Raw genomic sequence first — 16,624 nt, forward strand, 5'->3', positions numbered from 1 at the left:
CATGCTTTTACTCTGATAATTAAGAGAATGGCCTGCCTGCTGAGGTGCCGGCAGCACATGACGGGGTGCAGACTCACTTATACCTCATTAAAAAAAAGGCTACAGGGGCAGCAGGGTACTTGTGAGTCCCCCCCCCCAGCCCCAGCCTATGGTTTGAGATACAGGTGGAACCCGCTCCAGAAGGATCTGGCCCCACTGCCCCCTCTGCCTTCCCACGGGGATCAGCTCATAGATCAGGTGAGAATGCTATCCATCACTCAGGAGGAGCAGCCTCAATGGTCTGTAGCATCAAGCTGCTGAGGATAGGTGCTGGGATGACTAGGTACCTACTCGAAGATGTACAGAGCTCACCAACCTCTAGGGACTTGAAGCCCCTCTTGGGAGCTTATACCCTGCAGACCATTCCTAGGGGCAGCCTCATCCATGTTGAGTGCCCTGCGTGGTCCAGGCAGAATATGCAACAATGCTATATTTCTGGGGAGCATTGATGGCTGATTCCTCAGGGAGAAAAGGGGTCCCCTGGGCAGCTGGTTCTTCTGGGACTCCTGAGGTCAGGACTCCCCTATGTTGGCGAACACTGTCCTCAGCATAACAGCCGTCATCTTCATCAAAATAGTGTGACTATTTGAAAGACACCCTGATACGGGCTTGCTACTGTCGATAGTTTTTCATAAGAGGTAGGAAAGTCGCTGGACTTTCATTTGAGATTCTGGCTGCTCCCTCTTGCATCTCCTGGACAGTTATATGTAATTCTGTCCTAGTTGTATATGACCTTTAGTCTTGGAAAATTCTAGAGTATAGACTGTGGGAGGTTAACTGAGGGGAGAGTCCATCTATGCAACTGTGGAGACATCATCTTTCATGCTGGATAGTATGGCTGATTTGTCCAGTCAACTCATTGGCTCCCCAGGGTGAACTCAGGTGAAATCATACTTTGTCACTGGGGCCTTATAAGGAGGGATAGATGGTTATGTTTCCCCAGGGAAGAAATTCTCAGAACACCTGGTAACCCAGTGTACCCTGTCACCTAATGGATCATGAGGTGATGGGATCTGCCCCTTGCACTGTCCTTCTGCTATGCTATGCCACAGAATGATTTGGGTGTTCTAAGCATATTTAGGCTAGACAGTTGGATGAAACCCTTAGAAGGAGAGCCTTTATGCCTCCTTACCCAGGCTCAGCTTCATCTTGGTCCTGTAGGGCACAGTAACTGCTCTCCATGCTGGGAGCAAGGTCATTTGTTACCCTTGAGAGAGATGTGCTGGGAGTGGAGGTGGGGGTTCACACCCTTGGGGCATTGGATGCTAGTCAGATTCATGGCAGAATCTATTCTGTGAAGATGATTGGAAGGGCATCTAGGATTCTGATTGGTGGCTCCGGGTGCCTGGGTTTGACACTAGTCTCTAGGTGACAGGGACCAGCCAGAACAGCTGGTATGCCAGGCTGTGGTCCAAAAGACCCATGCTCACATAGTCGCTGTAGCTGTATAGTGGCATAGAAACTGTACTTGGAGGTCTGGGCTGGACCTTGTCTTGGAGATTGTCTTAGTTAGAGTTTACTATTGCTATGAAGAGACATCGTGACCACAGAAACCCTTAGTTGAGGCTGCTCTCTTACAGTTTTAGACCTTTAGTCCATTATCATCAGGAAGGGGAGCATGGTGGCCTGCAGGCAGATGTGGTGCCAGAGCCCCGGGGTCATTCCCATGGAAACTGTTACCCAAGTCACACTTCCTGCTGTCTGTTTGTGGTAACATGCCTTCATATCATGGAGAAGGTCTCTTCAGTTTAAGAACAGGAGCATCTACTGCCATTCCCAGCCCTCTGCATGGGAGAACTATTTATAACTCTTTTGTCTGAGCTATCATTTTGCTCTGACATACTAGAGACCCCATGATCTTAGATCCTGTGTGGAGGTAAGCTGTCTTCCCTAGGCAGGGAGAGACAAGGCTACTCAACTGCTCCCATTACCCTCACCTCAGAGGTTCCTGCCTGTTTTCACCCCATCTCTTAGATCACTCTCTCTGTGTCTCTGTCTCTGGCCCCATCCCCCCTTGTCTGTCCCTCTCTGCCTCTATACGTACTCTGAGAGAGTAGGGACCACTTGTCTGTTGTGATGTACTCCTGTGATGTATGAATGGGATGGGCAGTGGTGGCCTGGCTGTTTTGTGGCCTTGCCCTTTGGGAGTTCATCTGAGTGACCAATCATCTTTGAATATTGTGGCAGTCAGGAGAAAGTCAAACTATTCGGGCAGTGTTGCTGAAAAATTAAGGTGCAGGGATCATAAGTATGGCCTCCACTTCCCTAATATGGTTTATCAGACACAGCAGTCCTGGGTGTGAATGATTGGGCTGGGCATTTGGGTAGAGCTTGGTGCATGTTTCCATATCAAAGAAGGGCAGTATGTCTGGATAATACAGTTTCCAGGGCTTCCAGTGCTGCTAGACCAGCCCTGTACCTATGCCTAGCCTATCACTTGAAGATAGGCACCAGGTTGAGGCCTTGATTCTTGGAGTCAAACATACTTGAGGTTGGGCTCAGAGAGGGCAGGTGCACAGTGTTTTTCCGCTAGTGTGCACGAGGCAGGGCTCTGACCTGGGGTGGTTCTGACAGAGCTGAGTCCCCAGGTGGACAGAGGCCAGGCCAGGAGGACTGGAGGAAGAGGTTAGTTGGGCCACTGGGGCAGCAGGGCAGCTGGTACAGCCAGGATCAGCAGGCTACAGAAACAGAGCTGGGGTGGGGGAAAAGGAAGGACTTGGAGTCTGGGACCTGCCAGTCCGAAAGCCTGGTGTTTCCCTTCCATCCTATGTCAACCTCCCATGACCCTGGGTCAACCATACACTCACGGGTCCAGAACCTTCTGGAATAGCCACCCCACACCCTACTAAAGGGTCCATATTCATAGGTGTTGCCTGTGAGAGCTTCTCAGTGCCCTTGATAAATAGGACTATGATTCTGTCTCAGACCTCCTGACTTACTGCCTTGTTTGTGTCTTGGTCCCTGGCGATGTGCAGTGACCCACAGCCTGCCACTGTGCTTGCCGTCACTCTGATGGTGTTGGGAAAGTTACAATGTCTGTGTGCAGGCTTTATGTCTGCTGAGTTCTCTCTTGGTGACATCTGTGGCGTGGCTGCGGGGGAACATTGGCAGGGCAGTACCAGGGAAGCTGGTAGAGGGAACTTAACTGTGGACACTTTGACATGGGTTCTGGGAGGGCCTGGGCAGCCATTCTATCAGCACCCTGCTAGCCACTACTCCTTTCTTCCTACTGCTGAAGTTCAAGTTAAGGGTGGGGATTAAAGAAGCCACTTTGGAAGCACTGAACTGAGAAGCCTTGGCTCTGGGTGCCTCTCACCTCCCATAAACATTTAACCCATGGACAGCTACAGTCAGTGGTGGTACATGTTCCATGTGGCCTCCAGAGTCAAGACTGGCTATAGGGATCTGTCCCCAGTGGAGAGGTGAGGGACACAGCCTGAGCTCATGGGCACCTTGGGGAAACTTGATGGACTTGGGCAAGTAGGTACTCTTTCTGCAGATAGCAAATAGGGACAGACAGGTGCTAAACCTGAAGAGCATTGCACACACATCCCCAGCTGTGCTTATGTGCCTGAGTGTAAGTGTGCAGGTGCAGGCTGTGGTGTGCACAGCTTCTGCTATGTCGTGTTTATATGGTATGGTCATGTAGGATGGTATATATGTACAACATGCCCTGTTTATATGTGTGTGCATGTTGTGGTCTCTATATACATGTGCTTTTGTGTGAGTATACATGTGGCTTATGGTGTGCAAAAGTTTATGTCCACAAAGCATGGTCTGGATATGTCTGGGTGCATTTGTATGTAGGCAATACAATGTGCATATGTGCATGGGTATGTATGTGCATCCCATCCATGAGCCTGTTGCATCCGTGAAAGACTGGTATAGGCTGCATGTGAACATGTGCGTGTATCTCTATGGGTACCTACACAGACTTTGGGCAGATTGGGCTGGCTTTGTGGTTCTTCAGTGCCTCTGAAACATGTCAAACATGTTTATTCAAGGCTCCCTATATGTTCACATGGGACTGCAGAGATGCCACTGTGCCTAGAGCACTAGGAGGTTAGTACCATCTTGCTGGCTGTCCCTCTGTGGTGTCCTCAGTCTCTTATTCTGAGACACCACCCCAAACAGCTAAGCCCGGGACAAGAGTGTCCTCAGGAATCTCCCTGAGATCTGTCGGTCTCACTGCATGTGAAGCTCTCTGAAAGCATAGTTGGCCCCAGGCAGAGAAATGGTTCTGAAACCAGGGTCCCTGCAAGCAATGCAGGGCCAGTGAACCTGTCTTCATGCTTCCTGGCTCTTGGGCTTGTCTGTTCTCCTGGTGACAAAGAGTGCCTTTCCTTGCCCTCTGCAGGGGTCTAACCACTGGCTGTGGGGTAAACCAGGTCTTTCCAGGGAGGGACAAGGCCTGTGGTCTGCTGATCCAGCCCTTGCCATCTTCTGCTCCAGCTACTTATCTAGGTGGATAGCAGACCAGCATGGCCCATCTTACTCCGTTTTTGAAATATCTCCCCCTCATGCTTATCATGCAGGGATAATCCGCAGCTGGTCTGCAGAATTAGGCTTTGTGATCTGTGGCACACACTTAATTGACTCAGTAGTAGTTGGAGTGTGAGAGAGAATTTGATACTGGGATTTAATTGAGACTTGATTTCATTCCATCTCAAACATTGAGATGGATTCTCCATCGGATCTTAAGAACATTTTTTTCCCTGCACTTTTTAATCTTTGTACTATGTGTCTATAGAATTGGGGATAAAACTAAACATTAGTAGCTTAATTTGTGAGCACTGTGTGGGGCTGCTGGTTTAGTTGTCTTCATTTTGAAGTTGAGGTCTTGGGCAGGGTAGGGAGATGGAGACACCTGACTCAGATTGGTCCTGGCCACTTCCAAACTTCAAATGCCACCAGGCTTACGTGGAGTCCCAAGTTGGCTGGGTATGAGGCCTGCCCTTGTTAGGTCAGGGGTTCAGGGGTTTAGGTGGTGCCCAACACAGCAGAGATTATCACACCTACCAGGAATGACAAGAAAGAGAAGGTTCTGTCTAAGGATCCTCTGATACAGGACGAGGGACAAATGGGGCACAATCAGGGCCTTTGGGCCTGTCTAGACCCCCTACGCTGTGTTATGGTCAACGATCAGGATAGGTAAGTCAGATCAATAGCCCTTTGTGTTATTTTGAGCAGATTAACACTTCACCCTATCAAGGCCAGCCCAGGTTGCACCCTTCCTGAAACTTTGAGGTCCAAGGCATAGGAAAGTGAGAGCCCCAAATAACAACTCACTTCTGGTGCATGTCACTCGTGGGAACTGACTTACGTCAGTGACATAGGGACCAGGAAAGGATGGTTGTGGAGGCTCCTCTGGTAGGGAACTACCTCCATGTCACCAAATCTGGAGTTTGGTCATGATTGTGTAAAAATCAGTCTGTACACACAGTAGGAATATATGCCCTCAGCTGCACCTAGTTGACCACTATTTTGACCATATGATTCATTTCTCATAACCTCAAAGTCTCGGATCTTTCCTGTTGTGGCCCCCTGGGGTCCCTGTCCTGATAACTGACTGGTGAGGTAGAATAGTGGAAGTGCCTATACAGGGAACACAGGTATTTTAGGATTCATGAGAAATGCTGTCTAAGGGCGTGTTCCCTGTGCGCAAACTCATCCACTCCCCAGCTGCACGTTTTAGAAGGGTGCTGCTGCACAGTATGCACGTGACACCCAGACGTGACCTTCTTCTGTGGTCTCGCCTTTGAGTTCCCAGCAATTAGCGGGTCATGACAGATTTGCAAAGCCCGGACCTCAGCCACTGCTCTCCGCTCGCATGCCTAAGCCGGATATTCTGTGGTGTTGGCTGGCATCCTCTACTGAGTAGCCTGTCCTTGTCTCCAGAACCAGCTTTGTCTCAGTCTAAAGAGCCACTAAGTCTTTGTTCCCGATTGTAGTGATGTGGGTGCCTGAGAGCATTAGTGGAAGTTGGCTTCCCTGTAACCAAAAAACTGTCACCACCTTCCAGGGTCCCTAGAGACTCAGAAGGCTCACAGTAGATCCCTTAGCCCTGCTAGTCTGGGCCAAGGATACTCCTGATGAATCTGCAGGCTTTGTCTTGAGCCATATGGCCCCCAATTCTCCCTTGTCACAGATGAGGAAAAATATGCATATATATGTGTATGTGTGTATATATATATATATATATATATATACACACACACACACACACACACACACACACACACACACATTATACATTATATATTATATATAATAAAGTGGTTACCCTACAATCCTGTGTTTCTCCCTCCTGGTCTTCCCAGGCCCATGGCCTCTATGTCCCGTTTGCTGTTTGAACAACCTGTGGGTTTCATGGTACTGTCTACACATTTTGGAGTAGATCCAAACTGGGGCCAGCAGCCATGCCCAGCATACAGTGGGCCAAGGACCAGACGCCTCTATATTGTATCCAAATTGTGAACCATGGACTGACCTGGGAACTCCAGAAGGGTCATGGATGCCATGTCTCTCCTTACTGGCCCTACTTGATCCCTATCTTCTGAATGACAACGAATCCCACAGCCAGATAAAGCCGGCTGACACAGGCTCTCAGGCCTCCCTGGCCTCCTAACTCTGCCTTGTTTTCATTCTAATCCAAACACGGAGCTGACATTTATGATTGTTAAATGCCACCCTCTCGCTCTACACCTGTCAGAATCACTTTGAATCTTTATTCTGACATCCATCGTATCCTATATCCTCTCAGGTATATGTCAGAGCCCCGTGGGACTAAACAGCTTCTCGGTGTGTGCCCCAGGTGGAAGGGCACTGCATGAGAGACCCTGGGACCTTGCTTCTTACTGATGCCCAGGGCTTTCTGCCCACCTGCCCTGGAACCCCTGTGTACTGACTGCTGAGGACTAGCCTTGTCACCCTATCTGGAGCCAGTGGCCTCGGCTATGTCTGCACGAAATCGTGAACAGGTGTGGAAGCTGTCCTGCCTTCCTCATCCAGCATTTGGGACAGGGTCTGCAAAATTTATCTTTAGGACACTCTGTTCCCTTTGTTGACCTGGCCCTACCTTGCTGGTCTGAGGGATGGCTGGGCATTCGAATGGGACCTGTCCTGTGCCGTGTTCTCCAGTCTGCTGTTCCCTGGCTGTGTCCTCTGGGCAGGTTGTGTATCTCTCAGAAAACAGGAAATGGCTGGAGTGGATGAACATCCATGGGTATGTGGCCTTCACTGTTGTTCCTGGCTGCGGCCACCAGGATCTTAGAGACCTAGGAGGTCAGAGGACTGAATGTGGCTCTGGGAATCTCTGTGTAGATGTATCCACTATGGCCTTTGTCTTGTTGCAGCGTTGGTGACATGCCTGTGTATGACATGATCTGAGAGAAGTGTTCCTTCTGGACTTACAGACACAGGAGAAGAAGGACAGGGCAGACCTGGTTTGGAAGTCTAGAGAAAGTGTAGCCATTGTCTCCCCTAGACCAGTGTCATCACTGGGACCCCCCATTCAGTGTTGAGCTGACTTCTGAACCCAACCTGTGCAATGTAGGACCAGATCCAGATCATAGTCTGTGCAGTATGGAGCCAATGCTGAGATGCCAGCATATGGGAGCATCGGATTCTGATAGACCACGATGCAGTGTCAGCTCTTGCCTTGAGGAAGTCCCAGAATTTGATTCAGCTGCCATCAGCACCCAGCAGAGAACAGAACATGTGTGTTTATCATACAACTGTGCCAAGGCCTCATCCCAGTGCTGAGCTGGCGAGCAGAGCCGACATCTGAGCAGGCATCGAGATACACCAATGCCCACTATCCCTGCTTGCCGGTGAAGGGCATGAGTGGGCTGTGGCCCAGGGCCTAGCCCTGCAGAAACCCCTTGCACCTGAAGACCAGGAACTGAAAGTTCAGTGCAGTCAATAGTCAATCAAGTTTGCTTATCTCTCTTGCTAAAAGGGACACACTCCTGCATGGAGCTTCCCAGAGATCCTCAGCTCAGAGACCACACAGGGCAAACAGGACAGGCTGGCCCAAGTGAAAGAAGGCCTGTTCCGAGGATGCTTTCTTAAAGAGACAGCTGGGGTCCTTAGTGGACAGGCACTTACCCCTGCTCCAGATGACTCAGGTCTGTAGGCCCTAACTTGGCTTTGCAAATCACAACTCTTCTGAGCCCAGATTCTCCACCTACTCACTATGTGGGGACGAGGTGGAGATCTTTCTTAGACAGTGCAGACACAGAGAGAAGTGGTATGATTGAGAGTGTCCATCTATCGAACACTGCAGGGGCAGGGGTGATATTACCATGGATTCCCATGCAGGACAGTGTGAGGTAGCTGGCGGTATCATATGGACAGCTACAATCTCAGAGCAGTAGAAGGTCATGTTGCTTGTATGGAAGGGTGACTTAGGTACATGTTGAGCATGTTGAGTGAGGTCAGCTGATCATGGAGGGAATTTCTTGTCACAGTTATGTGCACCTGAATGCAAATAGAGCCTGGTAAGTTGTTGGGATTGGGCTTATCCTTGGGGATGAAGGGACACTTCCTGGTCATGTGATTCTTGCCTAATCATGTTGTCTCTTTCTCCAGTGACAGAACACCTCAGAGTTTTGGTATCCACAGTCCCTCCCACTCCTGCTCTTTGCAGACAGGTGCATGTGCATGACCCCTTGACCATCCCACATGACCTTGAAGTTCCTGCTGATAGAGAACTGGAAGTGGGGCCCAGGGTGGTGCTGCTGCTGGCCCAGGGCAGACTTTCCCAGTGTCCAGGAGCCACCACAGCTGTATGATGTCATTGACTTGGTAGTATTCTCCCACCTTCAAAACCCTTGTTGGCACAGACCCTAGCTGGACAGCTCTCGACACCTGTCCAGGCCTTGCCCAGAAAATACGTATGCACTAAGGTGACCCAGAGACTATAAGCCTTGGCCAGAGTCATAGTGTGTCGGTCAAGTTCGGCAGGAATAGTGAAGTGGCTGGAGCCGGTCTGCCGATCCTATTTCCAATAAGAACGTGGGGTGGTACCCACATGGCTGCCCATCCGGACATTGCAGTGGCAAGCACAAGAAGGGAAACACTTCTTTCTTGTGTGCTGCAGAGTTGGCTGTCCTCTTCCTGCCAGTATGTCCCTCAGCTCCCATCAGGCCTGGTGCTCTGGTTCTGGGATCCGTGCTAGAGCTGATTGGTTGTTCCGGGTGCTCCTCCTGTCCCGCCCTCCATCTCCTCACTTGTCTGTGCATCGGTTTGCTTGTGCCTGCTCCTTAACAACAGCGTGTAATTCAAGGTGTGATTGGGTAGCATGAGTCAAACCTCGCAGCTTGAGGAAGGCAGCTCTAGCTGGGGCCTTGTGTTCTGCTTGAGAAGGAAGGCATAGGCATTTGCAGGAGGGGTGGCTCAGAGTTCAGTGGGAGGCCCTAGCTGCCCCATCCTTCCTCTGAATGTGTCCGATCCATTCCCCCAACATCAGCTTGGCACTCCAGCCAGGAACTCTCAGCATCCTGCCTGGATACGAGCAGCTGAATGTAGTCATTTTGGACAGTTCCTCCTAGTCCTGCCTTGCCATTGGTCTTGCTGGGCTGCTGGAGCTGAGCCACCCTGCCCATACTTCCTACTAATGTATGTGATACCTGCTCTAACCAGGCTCTGGGTAAGGCCGGGGAATCCAAGCAGCAAGGCTGATACAGTGCAGGAGCCAGTTGCCTGGAGAAAGGGTGTTTGGGTGACAGTAGCAAAAGGATCCTTGTGGTAAGGAAGGACACCCTGAGTTGAAGGAACTACTGCTGAGAAGCCCTGAGAGCTACCTGCCAATCTGGTTACCAAGCAAATGGCCACCCTGTGTGCACCTGTCCCACTTTCTTTCTAATGTCTGTCCATGTGACCCTGTGTTATTTCCTGCTGACACCTGTATGACATTCATCCAGGTGGGTGGGATTCTCACGTCCAGCATCTCTGTGATGTGCCCTGTCGCTGGAAGGAGCTCCAGAGGGTGGGATACCATGTGCGCGGTGAGGTCTCCTAGTACCCACAGAGGGCAGCAAGTAGTAGGCACTTCCTGTGTGCTGAGTGGATGGAAGATCCTGATGATGAGTGAGTGACATATCCCAGGGTTTCTGTGAATGGGGCCTAATGAGGCCGTGAAGCTGCATGATAGAGGGGCCTTGGGCTAACCATGCCAGGATGAATGTGGCAGCACCAGCCCAGGCTGAGGGATGCCCTCTGTCCTCCTCCAAGGTGGCCAGTTTTTCATTTTTATGGTCCACTGTGAGCATCGCGCTATCTTTATTGGACAGCATTGCTCGTTAGCACTTACAGGTTTAGCCATGCAGTGACAGCTTAGACTACGGGGGTTTATTTCCCACGAGGATTCCTTCCCCTGAGGTGAGGTTGTGGCTTTGGAGAAATGTGTCCCTTCTAGGGTTAGTTCAGGGCCATGTGTGCCTGTCCCGATGTACCTGTGTGTCCAGACAGAATGAAGCCTGGAATATGCGCAGCTGAGTGTACCCATGAGTACCTGTGTGTCTACATGGGAACTTACATGTAGCCTGTGGGAACCTGAGTGCAGCGGAACACACCTTGTGTAGCTGTGTATTTACACAGAAACATACATAAAGCATGTGTCTAGCTGAGTGGCCCTTATGTACACACATGCTTACATTGGCATATCAGTATAGGCTATGAGCTCCTGAATGCAGATGAGTACACCCATATGAAACTCTACATGGGCACACCTGTTAGCCTGTGTGCACATGAGAACAGTTGATTGTTCTCATTTGAGTCCGTGTGTGCACATGGACACATCCATATAACCTATGTGCACCTAGGTTAACTGTAGGTAGGTATACATGTGGGAACTTGTGTTTACCTGTGTATATGTGAGTATCCACTCACATATGGATTTACTCTGCAAATCTGTGCCCATATGGAATGCATGTTCTCACTTGAATATCTCCTGTGTATACCTGTATAGTCTTCCCCATATCTGCCAGCCAGGCATGCGGCTTATAACATCTGTGCTGTGTGTCTGTGTGTCCTCTTATGTATGTCCATGTGTATTAATATCTGGAGGCCTTCAGGAATATATAACTTGGTCCCTGGCTCTCCTGGCTTCTGTGCCCAGGTGAGGATGATATTTCTTGCTTGCAATATGGTAACCTGTACACTGTTGGTTACCTCATTTTGTGGCTCCAAGATAGCACTCCTGTGGGTAGTGTGCTGATATATTGGGATGCAGGCTGCAGAGCTTGGCTTGATTTGGGGACCCTGTGCTCTGGTCAGCTGGTTTTTCTGTGAAATCCAAGTGTGTGAAGGAGGAGCAGGAGGGAGCACCTTACTCCCTAATTCTAAGATTTCATTTCCGTGTGTGGCGGAGATGGCCACATTTAATTTCCTGTCCATTGGGATAGGCTGACTGGAATCTCTGGCAGAGCATACAGAAGATGGGTTGCTGGCTGTCACAGAGAGCTCTCTCCACATCTCTTTGGCTGAGCCAGCTTTGGTGGACCCTTCTCTAGATGAGTGCTGGGTGGGCTTCAGGGCATGAGTCTCCAGACTGTGGCCACTCAGCTTGTGGTTATTTCTTCCTTGCAGGTCAGCTGGCCGCTGGAACCTGTGAGATTGTGACCCTAGACCGGGACAGCAGCCAGCCACGGAGGACGATCGCCCGGCAGACGGCACGCTGTGCATGCAGAAAGGGGCAGATTGCAGGCACCACTCGAGCCCGGCCTGCTTGTGTGGACGGTAAGAGCTCCCAGCCTTCTGGTGACACTTCTGGGTACCGAGCCCAGTCTTGGAGGGCTTCTGTGCCAGCAAGCATCACTCTGAAGGAGATTTCTTCAGAATGCTCTGAGGCCAAGACCTTGGGGTATATTCCTAGGGTCAGATCTCTGGGCAATCTTTCATTAGGCTGGCATATCTGGTGTGGTATATCCATGGGCAGCATGTCCTGTGCACATGGGGGTGGCCACTGACTACATGGTTCCGGGTATCAAAAACCTGAAGTCTCCAACCAGATACGGTTCCTGTTCTCAACCCACGAAGATGTTCATTATAACAAGCTGGGCTGCATCAGTGTGATAATTGTTCCCCAAAGCCAGGAAGGCTCTTGAGAAAGGGATCAGCAGAACCTGGGGCATGGTCACAACAGGGCTGACCATGATTCCCAGATGGTACCCACTGTAGATCTCAGATCTGGCTGGGTACCTGGCCAGGCTCTATTTTGCCCAAGACTTAGGCAAGAGGTTCAGACCTTGGATTCCCTGTGTAGCTTGGGGTTCAGAGTTAGCTCTACTCTGACTGGGGTCCTGCCCTCCGCTGGAGACCCAAGGGTATAGTAAGGAAGCATCCTAGGCTTACTGAACCCTGACCTCTCTCAGCATCTTCTGTAGACCTCCATGGCTGTGGGTATTCCACACTCCTGCTGCCAACTTGGAAGGGTTGGAAGACTGTCTGTAGCACTCAGGAAGTGCAGAATGAGGCTGAGCATGCTGACCAAGGCAGATGGTACTGGAGCAGCCATAAGCTCCTGGTTCATAGCTAACCCTATACACAGCTAGGGAGGGGAGGTCTAAGGATTGAGTTCTGTGCAGCCTAGTTTCCAAGGGGCCAACATCTTGATCCCTGTGGGCAGAGAGGAAGCGGCATCTTGGTAACATAGATTGATTTTCTGGGACCAGGTTGGGGTGGTGTGGAGCTCATAGCCACAGCATTTTCTCTTCTCTCGCTCACTCCATCAGCCTGGGGAGATGAGGTCCGTCCGGACTGATGCTAATTGAATCTGGATCTGCCCAACTGAAACCAAATCCCTGCCCCTCCCTCCCCCAGCAGCCCTCCTGGTGCCTTAGGAGCCTGAGTCCCAGAGACTCAAATGAAAACCTCACCATTTTCAAGGGAGGCCAAACAAATTAGTTTGCTTGAGTTTTCTGCACAGTGGGCATTTTTCTGGCTGCCTTCTAATTTAATTTTTGCTTTTCTGTTTCCTTGCGCTGTGTGCATAATAAGTTTCCTGGTATGCCGTTGTGTCTGCTGAAGACAGTCTGGGCCATGGTAGCCCAGCTGACATTGAGCACCAGTGATGTTTAGCCTGGATTTGGTCTATGCTGACCCTGAATTCAGGAGCAAAAGTGGTAGCCCATGGCTGCTGCTGGGTAGTCACATGTTCTCTTGCTGGCTGACTTTATAGCTATTGATAAATTTGCTCACGTACTCATTTATTCATTCATTCATTCATACAAATGAGGTACATCAGGTGTAGGCAGATATAAGGGAGAGCAAATCTCAAAGAGCCTAGGCCATAGCCCCCACCCCCAACATACACACAGTGCTGTGAGTACTGGGGTCGCCTCACCTGGGCAAGGATGTATCCCTGAGGGAGTATTGGAGTGAGGTCTTGAGGGGTGAAGAGATCACCATTGAAGCTCCTTCCTGTGGAAAGACGGAGCTGTTGGCGAGACTGGCTTCATAGGTGAGCTCTTCCCTGGCCTGGAGTCCGAGCTGAAGCAGTTTTGCAGAAACCGGTCTCCAGCATCATGACCCAGTGTACCAGCAGGCATTGATCCACCGTACAGAATCCACGAGAAAAGAGAGCTGAAAGCAATCGGGTCACCTGCCCCAGGGCTTCCCATTTGAACACAAACATAAGCAATCTGACCTGACCTTAGGACTGGGCTTTGTGGGCTACGGAGCCAGCCCCAGCAGCACTGGCTGTGTTAGTTGTTGCTCTGTGTTACCCCTCATGGTCCTGCCCCCTTCGTGGTGCTGCCCTGTGGATGGAGACTCTCAGCAGAAAACTGCCCACGCTCCCTCTGCTCAAAGCAAAGCCCTCTTTCCCCCATGCAGAGTTCTCGTGAGATTCGTTTGGAAAGAAACCCAAAGAAAGCATGGCTGTTAGGTGTCCGTGGGTGGAGGGCGAAGAGACGCTTGATTGCTTTGGAAGAGAAATGCCCATGGGACTGAAGTGCATCCAAGAGCAATGGCCATAGATGTCCCATCTAGACTCAAGGAAGCTCTCCTGAGAGCCTTGAAGGAGGGCAGGCTGGGGTGGACTTGCAAGCAGTCCCAGCGTGAGGAGAGTTCCCTCAACTGCAGACAGGTGCCCCATAATTGTCTTATCTCTCTTCTGTGTGTGGCCAATGTCATTCCCCTCAGGAAGCTTTCCAGGTGCCCGCCCGACTGGTGTCGATGACTCTGTCACCTGCCTGGGTGAATGTGCCAGTCTGCTCTTCCTAGTAAGAACAGCAGCATGGGCTGGGGGCAAAGCAGCTCCGAGGTTCTGGCTCAGAGCTCCATCTTCATCTCTCCTCACCACCCAGAGTTAAAAAAAAAAAAAACAAAAAAAAAACATATCTTCCTGAAGTGATGGGGACAGCAGCTCAGCACTCTCAAGCTCTGGGAGCTACCCAAGACACCAAGTGCTCCATGATAGCAGTTCGGGAACAACCAGTAATACACAAGACTTGCACACAGAAGGCAAGGGGGAACTGTACTGGGAAGTAGGGAAAGGGAGGCATGTTTGCAGAACTGGTCCATGTGAAGAAGGCTGCTATGTTTCTGGGTCAGGATGGGGCCCCTGGTCTTGGGAGTTGATCCAGAAAAGCTGAGGGAGCAAGTGACCTCAACCCTTAGAAATGGACAATGGATAGAGAATGCAGAAATCAGCCCTTGGGTAGGTACAGTTAGCTTATTTCCCACTAGGTTGTCAGAGACCCTCCTGAGAGGTCTTTCAACATGTGTCACCAGGGCAACCGGATCCCCACATGCTGGAGAGTCGTGTCAGGCCTGTACCTCGCACCCCTACCTCACACCCCTACCTCACAACCAGCACAGGCATCAGAGTGGATGTGAGGAGTCAAAACTGCCCAACCCTCAGAAGATCAGTAAATCTACATGGTCTTGGCTTTGGCTAAAGAGTTCGAGGTAGGACCATCCAAACAAGAGCCATAAAAGAAAAGAAATTGGACTTCGCTGAAACACAAAAGTCCTCTTCATCCAATTATTCTGTCACAAAAGTGAAAATCCCACTTGTGAAATGACTTAACAGTTAAAGGTGCTTGCTTCTAAGCATGACAGCCAGAGTCTGAGGCCCGGGACCCACATGAGAGAAGGAGAGACCCAGCTCCTCAAGTTGATGCCTGACCTCCATACTTAAGCCATGGCATGAGCTCCCCCAAAAACACACACACACACACACACACACACACACACACACACACACACACACACACACACACACACAAATCAGTAAGTAAATATAATTAAAAAGAATAACTTTTAGGAGAAAAGGCCAGGGATATGACTGAGCAGGTAAAGGCACATGCTGCTAAGACTCACATCCTGAGTTTGATCCTAGGACCCAGATGGTGGAAAGAGAGAAACAGTGTTATAGGTTGTCCTCAGACCTCCACATCCATCCCATGACACCTGCATGCACACACAAAATAAATAAACAAACAAACAAATAAGTAAATAAATGTATGTAATAAAGAAAAAAATAAAATGAAAAATTCCACAAATGCAAGAAAATAGAGCTCATGAGTTCCTTAAATGTCTAACACAGAGTCAAATTATGAACACAAAGCTTGCTAAAGGGAACACAGGCACACAGATATCCAGAGCTTCAGGAATGGTAGTAGCTGACAAATGGGCACAATAGAGTGTCCACCATGGCCCCGGGGAATAAGCAGACTGTGGTTATCCGCAGTAGCTAACCAAGCCAGACCATGTTGAAGCTGTGGTGCTGGTAAAAGAAGCCGCTCCCCCAGAGACTGCACACTGAGCCTGTTGCTGTGAAAGGGACTGCAGACCTTCAGAAGTGACGATTCCTGGTGGTCACACTGTAGAGAGGTGTTTCCTTGGATGACAAAATCAGCCTGCCTTGGCCAGGCTAGGCCTGCTTCAGCCATGGTCAGTCAGCAGTGGTCAGTCGGGGTGCCCGCAGGGGCCCTGCCCTGGGAGAGGTTGTGGAAGGGCCTTCTTTGTCACCTCAGCATCTCCTTTGTGGAGAGACACAACCAGATTCTGGATGGGCTTTCACTTGACCACTCTGTGGTTTTCTCAGAACTGTTGTCATGGCTCCCAGCTAGCCTGTGGGTCTGGTCGTGACCAGCATCTCCCCACATGGATCTCTGTTTCATAGTGTAGGTTTGGGCTGCCAACTTGAACAGCCTAGGGCTCCTCGGTTTGTCAGGTGTAGCACACAGTGGCTAAATCCAGTAACATCTAGCCACACCTGAGGTAGGCTATGTTGTAAACTCCTAGAAACTGAGAGATAGTTAGGAAATGCTTACTACACTGCACCTTCCAAGCACAACCATCATGCCTGACGATCAGCCTGGTCCAGGTGGAGCTTGGGTCCCTCTCTGCATCAGAACCTGGTCAGCTCTGAGCAAGCTGTGACTGGCATCTGAGAGGGAGGTGACATGAGGAGAGTCTCAGTTCCTTGGATATGAACTTTCACTGGGTCCACCTAGGGGAACTCTTGACAGGAACATAGTCTAGTGGCTTGCTCAGCTTCAGTTGTGGCCACAGGGTTTGATGGCCACCACATTGATAACCTGTATGCTTCCTCACAGTTCAGCACTTATAT

General features: G+C 50.3%; 1 protein-coding gene across 2 annotated transcripts in view; it reads left to right on the forward strand.

Moving 5' to 3' along the window:
• Positions 1-16,624, forward strand: part of Tafa5 (TAFA chemokine like family member 5) — a 212,373-nt gene that overhangs the window by 125,288 nt on the left and 70,461 nt on the right. For both annotated transcript variants that reach the window (XM_052748588.1, XM_052748589.1), the window contains exon 2: positions 11,632-11,781. In XM_052748588.1, the coding sequence (XP_052604548.1) occupies positions 11,632-11,781 (150 nt within the window). The remainder of the gene's footprint in view (positions 1-11,631; positions 11,782-16,624) is intronic.

The sequence above is a fragment of the Peromyscus californicus genome, unplaced genomic scaffold (genome assembly GCF_007827085.1).
Source record: "Peromyscus californicus insignis strain IS unplaced genomic scaffold, ASM782708v3 Scaffold_20__1_contigs__length_68692818, whole genome shotgun sequence".
Taxonomy (NCBI): Eukaryota; Metazoa; Chordata; class Mammalia; order Rodentia; family Cricetidae; genus Peromyscus; species Peromyscus californicus.